Below are 14,563 nucleotides of genomic sequence, written 5' to 3'. Positions count from 1 at the left end.
ACCACATCGTTAAGGAATTTAATTTATAGTGTATCGGCTGTAAAACGGCGTTCTGTCGCGTTTTCACCGGATGGGTAAGGAAGTATAATAATACCTACATGCGTATATACCTAACCCGACTAGCTAGTCCTATCTACCTACCTAGGTAGGTACCCATCGCGCAGCTCATTTACTTCCATATTATACGTGCGCGCGTGTATGCATTTGGTTTGTCGTTGCGCTGTGTATTATCTTATAGTTGCGCCGGTTCCGAAACGACGATAATTTAATATTCCGGTTTTCTCTTTTACTATACATAATATTAATATCTCTACCATATAATATTATGATGCAGTAATAATAGTAATAATAATAATACGTTCACGTCATTAATTTTCCGCGTGCCTATATAGTATTATATTATAATATACGCGCGCATCGGCCCACCGCTGGTCGTCTGGCGGTAGGTATATTATAGCGTTTCGACAAACCTCCCATGAACTCATCAATTAAGTCGTCGGCCAGACTAATATACGCGCGCGTCTACCCACCCGGGAAATCGTTCGGTAGGTATCACAATAATAATATGCATTAGATATTATGTTTATGATATATCTAATACGTCTGCATGTCACCGGTCAAATAATAATCAATTCGTCCGAACGTTATTATGCAACGATGTGTAACTGCTGCTATTATATAACTACTGATTTTTTGTTTTTTCAACGAATAATAAAATAGTTGCGAACCACCGCCTTTGCATTATATTAAGCGCGTCGAACCAATTTTAGTCACTCACCTGTACAACCTATAACATATACCTAAATGTGATTATAAAAATGTCATCTAAACAATGTGTACACATTTAAATAAAAACTTAAGGTTTATTTGTGACTAACGCTACATCGTAAAATTATACAAGTTGTTACTTTTACCGATCAAACAGACTACAACATATGCACAAAATTGCCCGGGATATTATAACGCGCACTCTAAATAGTACCTAGATATCGATGCTAAATAATTAATATTATATCGAGTATTAACTGAAATATACCAATTAAATTAATAGTGTTATAGTTGTAGCTAATACATGTATATATAAAATGTACTCGATTGAGTCAATTGACACCTTAAGTGTACTCGTATGATGCTTCACTTTGCCACTAAAATCTATCTTTTCTTTCACCTCCAAAATGAAAATATAGAATTTTGTTCTAATAGTAACAATTGAAATAGAATAACATACATCCGAGTTTACTTTTTTCAAATTTTTTTTAATTTTCTAGTACATCATATAAAGCATTAATTTGGGAACGTTCATTTTTGATTATATGTTGAATTTTTTTTTATGTTTTAATATGTTCACCAATATTTCGATTGTATTCAAACGCGCGTTTTCTCGTTCAAAATGTTTGATTAATAATATTATATTATAATAATACATCGGTCGGACCACGATCGCATACCTACTTGTATATGGAGAGGTCGCGCCACACGTCGTACACCATCCGTCGGACGGCGGGGTCGAAACCGTTGACAGCTACGATCAAGTAGTAAACGTCCACGTCCCAAAACGTGTAGTTGAGTTGGACCAGTTCGACGAACGGGTCTGGGTCCCGGTCCGACGGCACGATACCGCGAAACAGGACCACGTACCGGGACTTCAGCGGCAACAGAGACCCGAGGCCGGGGTTTACGGGACGTCGGCAGGGCTCGGGAAGCGCGTCGTCTTCGCGATCCGTGAACCGCGAACGGCCGTCGGACAACAGACGGTCCAGATCGGCGGCGTACACGGGCTGCTTGTAGCGGGATTGCAGATTCCGTAAGAAACCGTACGGTACGTCTTCGTCGACGCCATCACCACTTCCGTTAGGTCCACCGCTAATTCCATCGCCTCCGCCGCTTCGGGACCAGCGGATCGCCACTACCATTACCCCTTTGCCGAGCGACGACGAACTGTTCTCGAACGATGAGATTATGTCACCGACCGTCGTCGTCGTCATGTCATACAGCACGCTACCATTGCGACTGTTACGTATTGGCTCGAGTCGCCCGACGACAGCCGCCACGGATAACGTTAACAATAGACCCTGTGTCGATGAAGTCATTATAATATTATATACTATATTGTTATAATGTACATTATAATATAAAAAAATAAATAAATTCAAATGTATGGGGTTAGAAGTATCTTTTTTTAAAAAAATTGCTCTTAGTAACCTAGTGAGAAGTAACTTAATTGTAATCTTTTTAACTCGTTAATATTCAGCTCTGTAAATGTACAACGATTCTACTTACCAGAACGACGATATAAGGCGACATTGAACAGCGAATCTGAAACTATACACAGACAGCTTAAAAAAAAAATTATTTTCATACAGTTGTAACTTTACACGATCGTACGATATAGTGTTGTTGTAGTGCTTTCTCAAAAACGTCGAAATATCTATACGTAAACTGAAGTAATAAGATAATTATTTGTGATATATGAGTTGAAAACATAATATTTAGTCTGGCTCGTGTTAAATAATATTGTTTGACCTGAGCGATAAAAAAAAAAAAAAAAATGCAAATTCGGTACCGTATTTTAAAAACGATTATGTTGCGTTATTCAATTTCGTACGAGTTAAAAACGGATGTATTAAATATATAGGTAGGTAGGTGTTAAGAAGGCGTTTGGTAGCCGCCGCGGGTGTGTGTACGACTGTAATATTATAGGTAAAATTTCAGCACCCTCGGTAATATAAAACTCTAGCCGCGCGTCTATGCGATCGTAATAACACGGTTTATCACGTATATTTCGTGATTATTATTATACTTATAGATTGTAACGATCGGGACGTTATAATTTATATTTTATTTTGTTACCATGTTTTTCGTGTGTAAACGAATTTCATTACAAAATGCACGATTTGCCGTATAAACATACTCATATAATATTCTGAAGTCGAAGGGCGCGTAACATTTTTATTTATCTCGCAATAACTCATTTAATCATTGTTCGGCACTGGGTATAGTAAGTTATTTATACCTACTATGGTGTAGGCTGTAGGCGCTGTGATAAAAATAATAATAATACATTAATACTGCCGCTGTAATACTACGTATTTTATAATTTGTGCATAATAATAATATGCAAATATCAATTGTCGTTTGGTCTTACCTCGTGTAATATTTTGCCGACAATCGATGATTAAATCATTCGAACATTAGACGTGGTCGTAAAAAATGTACGGTGCGTTTTTAAGGCTAGTCCGATGTTTTAAATGCTCGTGACAAAATGTCTAATTGGCGTGTTAATGTTTGGAATGACATGAACTATAATGTGTATAATGTGCGTATTTATCTAGAAGTAGTTATCACTATAAGGTACCAATACGAGTCGACGGTGTTATTTATTTTTATTTTTTTCGTTTACCCGTTGTCATCAATGACAATCATAATTTAAGTGTAAAAATATTATCACGTTCGCCCACATAATAATGATATTGTACGTAAAATAAATATTAAACGTACATACAATTATGCGACAGTTCAATGGGTAAAATAATTGAGACTATCAAATGTTTTTTTTTTACCTCGAAAATACGTAAACTTTGTATTTTTTACTTTACATATAAAATAGGTTGCTATGATAGAATTTTCAGACAAAATGTCATTCTGTCACGAATTGTTATTTTTGTATTTCACATATCACACGCTTGGCGTATATTCAATGCGTAGGTACAATAATATGTATATGCATTTCACATGGATCAATGTAAAATATTATTGGAAAGTGATTGTGAAACCAAAATACTTAAGACAAAAAAAGATTTTTATTGCAATTGATTACATAAAATGGAATATTAATTACCATCCAATAATATACAATTATATACTAAATATTATTTTCTTTTACATTGAAAAATTCGTTTTTGATATATTATTATAAGAGTATTATTTTTAAAATGTAAAAAACTAATGCCTAAAAAAAAAAACTTGTTATGATTTTTAATCCCCAAAAATATTTAACTCCTGGATGATGTCCTTGAAAATATTGTGTTTTATACCAGGTGGCTGCGGTGTATTAACTTTCAAATTCATTCAGGTATAGTTTTCTTGGGTTTACGATCACGATATCCGTGTGAACGCAGTTTTTTGAGTTCTCAAATCTTTCGATATAATATCTATATACGCCAAACCATATCCGTTTGTTATATTGTTACTAAACAAATTATACATTATATATTTTGTACGCATCATTTCAATTGTGGGACCATTGAGGGATAATGGGCCATGCAAAATAAAGGTATAGGTAATTTATACGTGAGAGGGAAGTATAATATGATATTAATCATTTTTGTGAAACAAAAAAAAATAGCAACTATATATTATTAGTTTGAAAATACGAATATATAAAATGTACCTGAGACGTAGAAAATTAAAACTTCCTATATATTATTTAAATATTTTACTTCAATCGCCGCCAACCGGATACGTTTCCGGCTAAAATGATTCGTTCCTTCTGGCAGTAAAACGGTAAAAATTACATAATCGGTAGATAAGTACTATATTTAAGAGGACTTGTATACGTCGTTAAGCGTTCAGTAAGCAACAAGTGGCTAATGATGACAACATCATCACAGGTATAAACTACCTATCTACCTATATATTTGTCTGTCAAAATGCGTTTTGTCGTGTTTGTTGAACAAAAATTATAGTCATTATAGATTTAATTTGTCTAATATAATTCAAATTTAGGTTTATCTTAACTTATAATGAATGCCCTCTATTGACTTTGAAAATTCGAATTACGTAGGCACCTCTCTACTTTTCCACATGTAAACTTTATTATACAAGTACATTGTCAATATGTTATGTTATATAGGTATATTAGTTTTAATTCTACCTAATTTTTTACAGAATGGTACAGACATTTTGTACAGTTGTTATAAAATTATTAAGAATTCTATTTATAAGCTTCACTAGTCATCTACAAATAATAACTGTAGTCATTTGCACTTTGCAGTATTATAAAATAATTTAATTTGCATCATTAATTTTATTTATTTTAAAAGCATATGAATTATGATTTATTATTATGATAGAGATATATTTTAGTTCATATAAATTGTATGATTATTAAAAGCCATAAAGTTTAAATTATACATAATAATATTATAATACTGAGAAGAAAATAAACTATATAAAATCCGTACAATACTATAATATTGTAGAGAGAATGGTTTAGTTTGAAAAAAATATTGAGAATTTCTTTTAAACACATTAAACTGTTTAAATTCATATACTTGGTGATTTTTTTATGACTCAGAAAACTAGATCATTTTTGGTTCCACTAATAACGAATAATTTTTAACGAATTAATGTCACAAATACGAAATACATTTCACAGCCAATGAAATTTTATAAAAATATTAATAATAGTACTATTGACATATTTAACGAGCTGCAAAAAAATCCTATTTACATGTCGACTAGTGTACGTTGATTACTGGAAATATCCATTATCTGAGTTTATTTTTAAATATTAACGCGACTGTTCAACATTGTTATTATTATGATCAGCTGTAATCATAATGTGACTGTGTTAATGTACAGACTTACAGTTTGTAGTGTGAAATGCACACAATTCGTACCTACGCGAAATTATTAATATAAAAAATATGTTAATTGTAGTACATATTTATTGCGTTAATTCACAACTTGTTAAAAAAAAAACAATATATAAATTAGTGGTGCAAATACATTTTTATTAATTGTCATTATGTTTCTTTTTTAATTAGATCGTCGAAAAAGTGTTTCGACTTATTGACAAAGATTCAGACGGAATCATCACACCATCACAAGCAATGGATTTGATAACTACAATTACTTACTCTTCCAGGTATTTATTATTATAACAATAACAGTTAACGGTAAAATAAGCACAAAAAAATAAAAACGCAAGCTCATAATATTATTTTTTGAATTTATATTTTTGTAAATAAACTCAATTAACCACTAATATATTACTGTTTAGAGTGAAATCGGGATTTGACAGTGAGAACTTGATGTGGCTCGAACAGTTATTTAGACAAACTGTTGGGGATGAAATGGAAATCAAACGGGATGATTTCAATAAAATTTTAATCACTAAAAATGTAAGTTTACTAATCTATCAATTATATTTTTTTTTCGAAATCGGTAATTATAACGCATTTATAGATCATAATAATATAGTAATAAATATGATAAATCACATATAGGAATTTCATCATTTCTGAAAACCGCATGTAACAGAAACCGTTAAAAAAACAAAAAGTACCTGTAAATTACACTATTTGAGTGTTACACGTCTTGATTTATTATTATTTGAGTTACCTATGGATACTACAACAACTGTATACTTACTATTAAGTATTAGGTTTTCTACTCATTCAATATCTATAGCGATATAAAACTGGTGCATTGATGCATCTAATTTTATTCTATACAGTATACACAAATATTAAGTAAACATATAATCATGGGCGTATTTTATAATATTAATATTTATAGATATAAGAGTTATAAACTCTGGCCTACAGCGGTAAATGTCGAGAGGCGTTAAATATTTAACCATCCTAGAATTTAAAATCAAAATATTTGTCTGTACTTATACCAATGGTCCATATTATTACTATTTATAATGCTCGCCGCTATGCTATATTTCACCTCTGATTAGTGTGGCAGTGGTTTTGTTATTATTATAATTTAGAGTAGCTATTCTGCTAACGCCTTGAAGTGAAGCAAATATAAATACACCACTGAATATAATTTTACTTACATGAGAAATTGAATCGGTATAAACTATGCACGATAGCTAGAACTCTATAAGCTTAACAATACGAACTCAAGTAATACCTAACAAACTATAATTGAGATTTACAAACAAAAAATGTGATTAAACTATGCACTTAATGTGCAAAATTGTAATTTTAAGAATTTTATCATATAATACCTACAAATGGTGTGCATTTTGAAATGTATTTTATGCAAGTTGAAAAATATTTTTAACGTTTGTAAAATCTAATTACTTATTTGAAAAATATTTTTAGCCATTCTTTACTGAACGTGTATTTCAAATATTTGATAAAGATAATTCTGGGTCAATATCGTTACATGAGTTCCTTGATGCAATGCACCAATTTGCAGGACAGACGCCAGATGACAAAATTCGATTTTTGTTTAAAGTATACGACTTGGACGGTATGTTTAATTTGTTTTATTTTGCGTATTATTATTAATATTAATAATGTAATTTATTGGATTAGAATAAACAAATCCAAAATATCCTAACACTATAATAACATTGATGTGACCAAAAAATCATTACGTTATAATATTATTTGTTAAATTAGTGGATTTAAAATCTCATAACTAATGAATTTATGAGAAATACATTGTAATGTTAAAATAAAAGAATTGATACATTATGATATTTAATGTATTCTCCAGTAATTTTTTTCAGTTGCATAATAAAAGTTAAAAACAATAAGTACGTACCTACTTGTTAATTTTTAAATTCAATATTTATATAATATTAAATTATCTATTATTGTAATACAAAAATAATTGTTTATCATTTGCAATAAACGAAAAACATTATAATTCTCCTTTACAATTCATTAAAAAATAATAACAAGAAGTAAAATAAATATCATGCTTTGGAATGATTGGAATTCATCTTCGGAATCAGGAGAAATGAAAAAAAAAATAATGATAATAAATTCAATAATATTATTTGTTTAGGCGATGGTCTTATACAGCACCGGGAATTGCAGCATGTGATGCGTGCGTGTATGGAAGAAAATGGAATGCAGTTTTCGGAAGATCAAGTGGAAGACCTGACGATGGCGTTGTTCGAAGATGCCGACAGCGAGTCGAGGGGTGCTATTACATACGAATCTCTCAAGAATCAATTACAAAAACACAACGGGTTATTGGAAAATCTGTCGATAAGGTAACATAACGCGTCGTTTGTGTTTTGTAGTAGTGCTTAATACATATAATCATATTCACGCGTTCTTTTTAGAGAAGATCGCTCGTATAAAAAAAAAGTATTTTTCATTGAAACGCACATTAATCTATACTATAACTATACAATAGGCGTTTGATTGGATTTATATTTCAGCTTATAACTCAGTTTGACTGGTATATTAAAATATAAAAGTCGTGTTTTTTAGTTAACACATATTATTATGTCCGGGTTGATTACTTTCGTGAACGACTAATAAATTAATTAATGTTATTTTTGTTTATAAAACGTCGGTGAAAAATAAAAAAAATGTATATATAATGTTTTATATGTGTATAATGTATATATTATAGAATATCAAAATGAACGTAAAATAAAATTAAAAGTGTTTATTTATTGTATTTAACCTTCGATGAAAATAAAACTCACATTTTGTTTCTTTGCCCGAGGAAAACTATTCTATTGAAAATACACAAATACTTTTTAAGTATTGTAATCTACTAAATATTTATATTAGTTGTTATATATATATAGTTGTTAATTTTATGTCTCGAGGGCGCAACTGAAAATTGGTTGTTTCTGTGTCTATAACATATTAATCGAGATACCAAATTATAATTTGACGTAGAATATTATAGTGTAAAATTACATTTATTCGTAATTCACTTATTTTAACTACATGGTTTAATATTGAAATTCAGAAGTTTTAATAATTTTTTCATTTTTAATAATTTATGTTGTTATATATAAATAATTTTTAAAAAAACTTTAAATACCTATACCTAATGAAGTAAGATTAATTTAATGGTACTGTTGCTTGTCTATAAGTCTATGCAAAATAACGATTATATTTTTCTCAATAATGTTTTATAGAACCATGTATATTTAATTATAGAGTATTCTCTGTATTTCCTTTTAATAATCATACGATATAGAAAATAGAAAGTTGGTTGATTTGACATATTTTAATTGATTAACTCAATAAATAAAAATATGTTATTAGTAAGAACTAAGAATTACGTTATCTATTTTAATAAAATAAAATGAAATAGTTAAAAATAACATAAATATTTTAAAGTGTATATAGATTAAATGAAGAATATTGAACTACAAACAATATATTATTTACTTTTTTTTTTTTTTTTTTTTTTTTTTTTAATTACCATACTCGCGTCAAACATCTGAAACACTCGTTCATAAAAACACACTACTGTTTTTCAGCATAGACCGCTGGCTAGTACCGCCAAAGCCAAAACAGCCGCCAGCTTCAGTTTGGGGAAAAATCACTGCGTTGCGTCCGTATCAGCTGACGTTGCCGTATATGCGCAACAACTACGTTTATTTGATATTTCTGGCTGTATATGTACTTGTCAATGTATTGCTGTTTGGGACTAGAATCTATCAATATCGTAATTCCAATATATATACAATTCTCGCTAGGGCCTGTGGTAAGTCCGTAAACATAATATTTACTATTATAATATTATACTTAACCTCGTTTTTATATTTTATTATCTACTTCCTATTCGGTGCCTCGGTGGCACGTCTTTTATTACAATATTATTATATACACAATAAACTTTTCTTATGTAAAGGACCTTCAGAATTTGCGAATGAAATATGTTAGTCAATGAAGAAAACTAATGACTACAGTCATAAAGGGTAGATAATTGACATTTATGATGACGCCACACTTGCATGTATTGTCTCCTTTTTGCAAACGTACAATATAAAAAAAAAATTACATACATAATAATGAATAATTAATTTTATTAATTTTAATAGACTTTATTATTTTTTTTTTTTTTAAACTAAAGTAAATTATTATCAACTTATCATAACATTTTTAGGTAGAATTATTATTAAGGTTTATTATTATTGTAGGTTTTAATTTATATTTGAATTATCAAAATCTTATACTTTTCAATATTACATTTTTAAATAACAAATTTGAAAAATTGAATAATATTGAGATAACAAAATTAGCTAAAAAATATGAGAAATTCGTTTTTAAATTTACTTTATGACCAATTTAACTATTATTTTTTCAGAAATTATATCGGATATATAGATTAGTCAAAATAATTATAGAATTATAACAAAATAACTTCAAGACAATATTAATATTAATTTATTCAAAAAAAAAACAAAAATACTTACACAAAATAATTAATATTCGTATATTGCATTATTGATATGTGCGTGCACATGCAGAAGCGCACTGCAGTTCTGTTATATTTTGTTTTACACTACAGTCATACACACGTTACACTAATGATTACCAACTTACTGTAACTTACTATACACATATATTATATACAATACGCACGCACTCACTTATAGAATTGCCTATATTGAACTCCGTAAAAACGGTCAGTATCAAATTATTATTTAATTTTTTTAAGCAGTCTAACTAAGCTAGACGCTCGTTTAAAATACCCGTAGTGAAAAGTAATAATTAAAAAAAAATAGAATAAAAGTATTTTCATTTATTTATTATACAATATGATAACATGATTATACTTATTACATAATTATATATATTGTCATTGTGCCTAATATTTTATACGTTTATAATGTACCTACCTTCATATAAATATATATTAGGTTTCTATTTTGTTATTTGTAATTGATTTTCAGGCCAGTGTTTGAACTTCAATTGTACTTTTGTATTGGTTCTCATGTTAAGGCATTGTATTACGTTCCTCAGAACCCGCGGATTCTCATTATTTTTGCCTTTGGACCAACATATATATTTTCATAAAATTACGGGATTTTTCATATTTGGTTATAGTATACTCCATACATTTATGCATTTATTAAATTTCAGTAAGTTAATTTTGTAACGTTTATTATGTTTTTCGTTGCCGTTTAATTGCTGTTGCATTATTTTTATTTACTATAGATACCGTCATAATATATGATCCAAATTTAAACTACGAAGGATTCACAGTGTCCGAATGGTTATTTACCACCGACCCGGGACTTTTTGGACTCATATCAGGATATGCTAATCCCACGGGCATATTACTAATCATTATTCTATTCGTGATGTTCATTTGTTCACAGCCATTTGTTCGTCGAGGAGGATGCTTTGAGGTTAGTAATCCAAATCGGAGTATGACTTATTTCCCTAGAATATATTTTTGCAATTAAATATTTTGTTGTTTTTCAGATATTTTATTGGACTCATTTATTATATGTGCCTTTTTACTTACTCTTGATTTTGCATTGTCCAAATTTTTGGAAATGGTTGATCATTCCCGGATTATTATACTTATGTGAACGTTTTTACCGTTTCTCATTGATGCGTTCTGAGCATGGAAAAACTTATATCAGTTCTGGTTTACTTTTACCATCTAAAGTCACGCACTTGGTAATCAAAAGACCACCACATTTCGATTTCCATCCCGGTGACTATGTTTTTGTGAATATACCAGCAATAGCCAAGTATGAATGGCATCCATTTACTATAAGTAGTGCTCCGGAACAAGAAGGTATATATTTATATACACATTTAATAGGCTTAATTACATTTGAAAAGTATTAAAGCAAAAAATTATTTATATTTAGATTATATGTGGTTACATATCCGCGGAGTTGGAGAATGGACAAATCGATTGTATTCATATTTCGAAGAAGAACAACAAAAGTTACATTTACTTAACGAAGAACTACCTGGTTCCGTCAACAGCAAAACTTCCTCTGTAGATACTATAGAATCTTCAAAAATTAAAAAGCTACAAACGTATGTTTCAAACATGAAATTGATTTAAATAACAAGTTATACTCTTAAACTAATTATTATATATAAATGTTATAGGTCTCTTCAAAGAACATTTTCAGGAAGAACTGTGGAGGATTCCACCAAAGGAAAATACAAAAAAGGTGGCGATTTTAGTTATACTAATCAGAGTTTTAGTAGTTTACCAGAAGATTTTCAAATTAGAGGTTCTCCAGAGAACGATGGAAGTTCTGGTAATTCAAAAACTCCAATGGGTAATATTAAATATTATATTGTTTTTAGATTTAAGTTATTAGCTAGTACGCAATTAAATTAATAAAAAATAATTGCCAAATATTTAATCATGAATTATTAGAAGTGAGAAAATCAGTGAAAAAGGCACCAAACACCAATCTTCACAAACTTGTTTTGATTAACAAGGCCCCACTGTCGAAATCATTGTCTATGCCTGATATGGACAATCGTATTAAAAAAAGAGAACGTCTATTAGCGTATGTATTAAATATTTTGTATTTTATCAATGGCATAAGTTCATATAATTTTATTATTATAAAATTAAAATTAAAATTTATGAATGTTAATTTTTAGCTTACGAACTTACATGCGATCTGAATCCGAAAAGAGTTTCGATGAATGTCAAATGAAAAGAGCAAGACTTCAATCTTTAGGTTTAGCATATTTAAGCCCTCAAAACAAGTCGTTGGCTCAAAGTTTCCGTTACATGAGACATAAGCCAACCATAATAGCGTTCAAAACGCCAAGCTTAGAAAATTGTGAAACCAAAGTTTCATCGTATAGTATTACAATAGAAAATGTAAGCAGTATTACTATTTTTTGATATGGCTGATAAACATCGTTTGAAACTTTATTTAAACTGTTTTAGTCGTCCAGTATGGGCAGCATGGAGTTTGTTACAAATGAAAACAAGTCAAAGGAAAGATCTAAAGAAGACAACAGTAGTCAATCACCAATAAATTATCCTGTGGGCAAACCACTAGAGGTGAGTAATATCAGGTGAACATTGGCTTTAATGGTATACCGAATAACTTTTTTTTTATCGTTAGATCTATCTGGTCGGGCCATACGGTGCGCCGTCTAGTCACATATTCCGAGCTCAGCACGCCGTGATGATAGCCACGGGTATTGGCGTCACACCGTTTGCTTCTATATTACAATCAATCATGCACCGGTACTGGAAAGCCCGACACACGTGTCCGAAATGTAAATACACTTGGGCGAGTGAAATACCACCGACGGTGATGCATCTCAGAAAGGTAAGAAACACGTCGAAATAGATCTATAGATTATTATGCATAGTATTGTGTTTGGTAGTTAATTTTATTCATTATCTATTGCTTATAGGTTGATTTCTTTTGGATTAATCGTGATCAAAGATCGTTTGAGTGGTTCGTGAATTTACTGTCACAACTAGAAATCGAACAGGCTGAGCTCGGTGGAGCTATGGAGAGGTTCCTAGAGATGCACATGTATATAACGTCAGCTTTGCAAAAAACCGACATGAAAGCCGTTGGACTCCAATTAGCATTGGACTTGTTACATGAAAAGGTGAGAATTTATCTAATAAGTGCTATAATCATTTTATTCAATTCAATATTATATAAATAATAAACGTCTCTATGAAATTAATACAATACAACGATCGTTTTTTTTAGGAAAAACGAGATTTTATCACAGGCTTGAAGACCAGAACAAATGCAGGAAGGCCAAACTGGGATAAAGTGTTCAAGCAATTATTAGACCAAAAGAAAGGAAAAATCACAGTATTTTATTGCGGTCCACCACAACTCGGCAGACTCCTGAGAGTTAAATGTGATCAATTTGGATTTGATTTTAGAAAGGAAGTTTTTTAGAGTTATAAATACTCGCAGACCGTGCTTTTATCTCTTTGTTATATAATTAATACAACATACGAATTTGTACATACGAATTTTATATGTTTAATACATGAAAGTTACCATTTTGTCAAAGAGAAGACTGTAAAATATGTTACCAATTTACCATATCGCAATCAAGTATTTTATAAAATAACAATGATACCATTAATTTTTTTTTTGATAATTTATTATTAGTATTTTAATAAAAATAAGAATTTTTCCGTCTGAATTTTATAAATTTTATAATATATACATATATATAAATTGTAATAACGTATGACATTATCTGTGTATTATTATTATTATTGTTTAAATTCAAAGTGTAAATATATATTCCATTATTTTAAACACGAATACAATATTATAATCTACAATTCAATCTTATGCAATTATTATAGATATTTGTAGCACGATTTAAAACAAAGTCGTAATTAATAAAGTATTAGAACGATAGTATTTGGGGTATTCAACAATTTCAAAAATATAAGTACTCTCAGAAAAAATACATGCGTTCAACGATACAAAACATTTTTCTACAACGCATATTACAATATATTTGTATAGTAAACGTCGAACAACGAGCTGCCGCGCACAGTAAACATATCGCACGCACTCGGCCGTGTGCTGTATTTGTGACAATCGTATTTGTATTGTTTAACATTTTATCGTAATCGTCTCGATAAGAATTTACAATATGAAAAAAATAATGTTAGAATTATTTAGGTGCCTATGGACTGCGCGGAGAAAAAAAAGAAACAAACTGATCATCGTAGGACATTTAAATATCAGTAGATTTTTTTGTCTTAATAACATGCATCATTATTCAAGATACGGGTAGATAGTTCAAGGAAAAATAAAATAAAGACATCTATTGAATACATTTAAATAATAATATAAGTAGAATATAAGGCATTGTACATCAACAAAAACGTGGTCTTTATA

At 29.9% G+C, this 14,563-nt stretch overlaps 2 protein-coding genes across 2 annotated transcripts in view; one reads left to right on the top strand and one right to left on the bottom strand.

Moving 5' to 3' along the window:
• Positions 1–13,995, top strand: part of LOC132920634 (NADPH oxidase 5) — a 71,710-nt gene extending 57,715 nt beyond the window's left edge. Inside the window, exons 5-20 of the mRNA XM_060983164.1 lie at positions 5,769–5,869; positions 6,005–6,125; positions 7,062–7,212; positions 7,756–7,966; positions 9,203–9,429; positions 10,622–10,810; positions 10,887–11,080; positions 11,157–11,478; positions 11,555–11,729; positions 11,805–11,980; positions 12,082–12,217; positions 12,315–12,540; positions 12,610–12,726; positions 12,791–13,000; positions 13,089–13,292; positions 13,400–13,995. Of these exons, the coding sequence (XP_060839147.1) occupies positions 5,769–5,869; positions 6,005–6,125; positions 7,062–7,212; positions 7,756–7,966; positions 9,203–9,429; positions 10,622–10,810; positions 10,887–11,080; positions 11,157–11,478; positions 11,555–11,729; positions 11,805–11,980; positions 12,082–12,217; positions 12,315–12,540; positions 12,610–12,726; positions 12,791–13,000; positions 13,089–13,292; positions 13,400–13,597 (2,958 nt within the window). The 3' untranslated portion in view covers positions 13,598–13,995. The remainder of the gene's footprint in view (positions 1–5,768; positions 5,870–6,004; positions 6,126–7,061; positions 7,213–7,755; positions 7,967–9,202; positions 9,430–10,621; positions 10,811–10,886; positions 11,081–11,156; positions 11,479–11,554; positions 11,730–11,804; positions 11,981–12,081; positions 12,218–12,314; positions 12,541–12,609; positions 12,727–12,790; positions 13,001–13,088; positions 13,293–13,399) is intronic.
• On the bottom strand, positions 1,381–3,314 carry LOC132923001 (uncharacterized). Its single transcript, XM_060986773.1, has 3 exons — positions 3,146–3,314; positions 2,281–2,322; positions 1,381–2,072 (listed from the first exon to the last, which is right to left on the bottom strand). Exons 2-3 carry the CDS (start codon positions 2,302–2,304, stop codon positions 1,449–1,451), a joined length of 648 nt encoding a protein of 215 aa, XP_060842756.1. The 5' UTR covers positions 2,305–2,322; positions 3,146–3,314; the 3' UTR covers positions 1,381–1,448.
• Positions 13,996–14,563: the final 568 nt, after the last annotated feature.

This window comes from Rhopalosiphum padi, chromosome 2 (genome assembly GCF_020882245.1).
Source record: "Rhopalosiphum padi isolate XX-2018 chromosome 2, ASM2088224v1, whole genome shotgun sequence".
Taxonomy (NCBI): Eukaryota; Metazoa; Arthropoda; class Insecta; order Hemiptera; family Aphididae; genus Rhopalosiphum; species Rhopalosiphum padi.
Note: the sequence above shows the minus strand (reverse complement) of the source record. Positions and strands in the feature narration are given on the sequence as shown.

Excerpts from the sequence above, each read along its gene's own strand:
- LOC132923001 (XM_060986773.1), bottom strand. The coding sequence starts at position 2,304 with ATGTCGCCTTATATCGTCGTTCTG. Across the intron at positions 2,073-2,280 it reads CGCCTTATATCGTCGTTCTG|GGTCTATTGTTAACGTTATC; the intron begins GTAAGTAGAATC and ends TCATCGACACAG.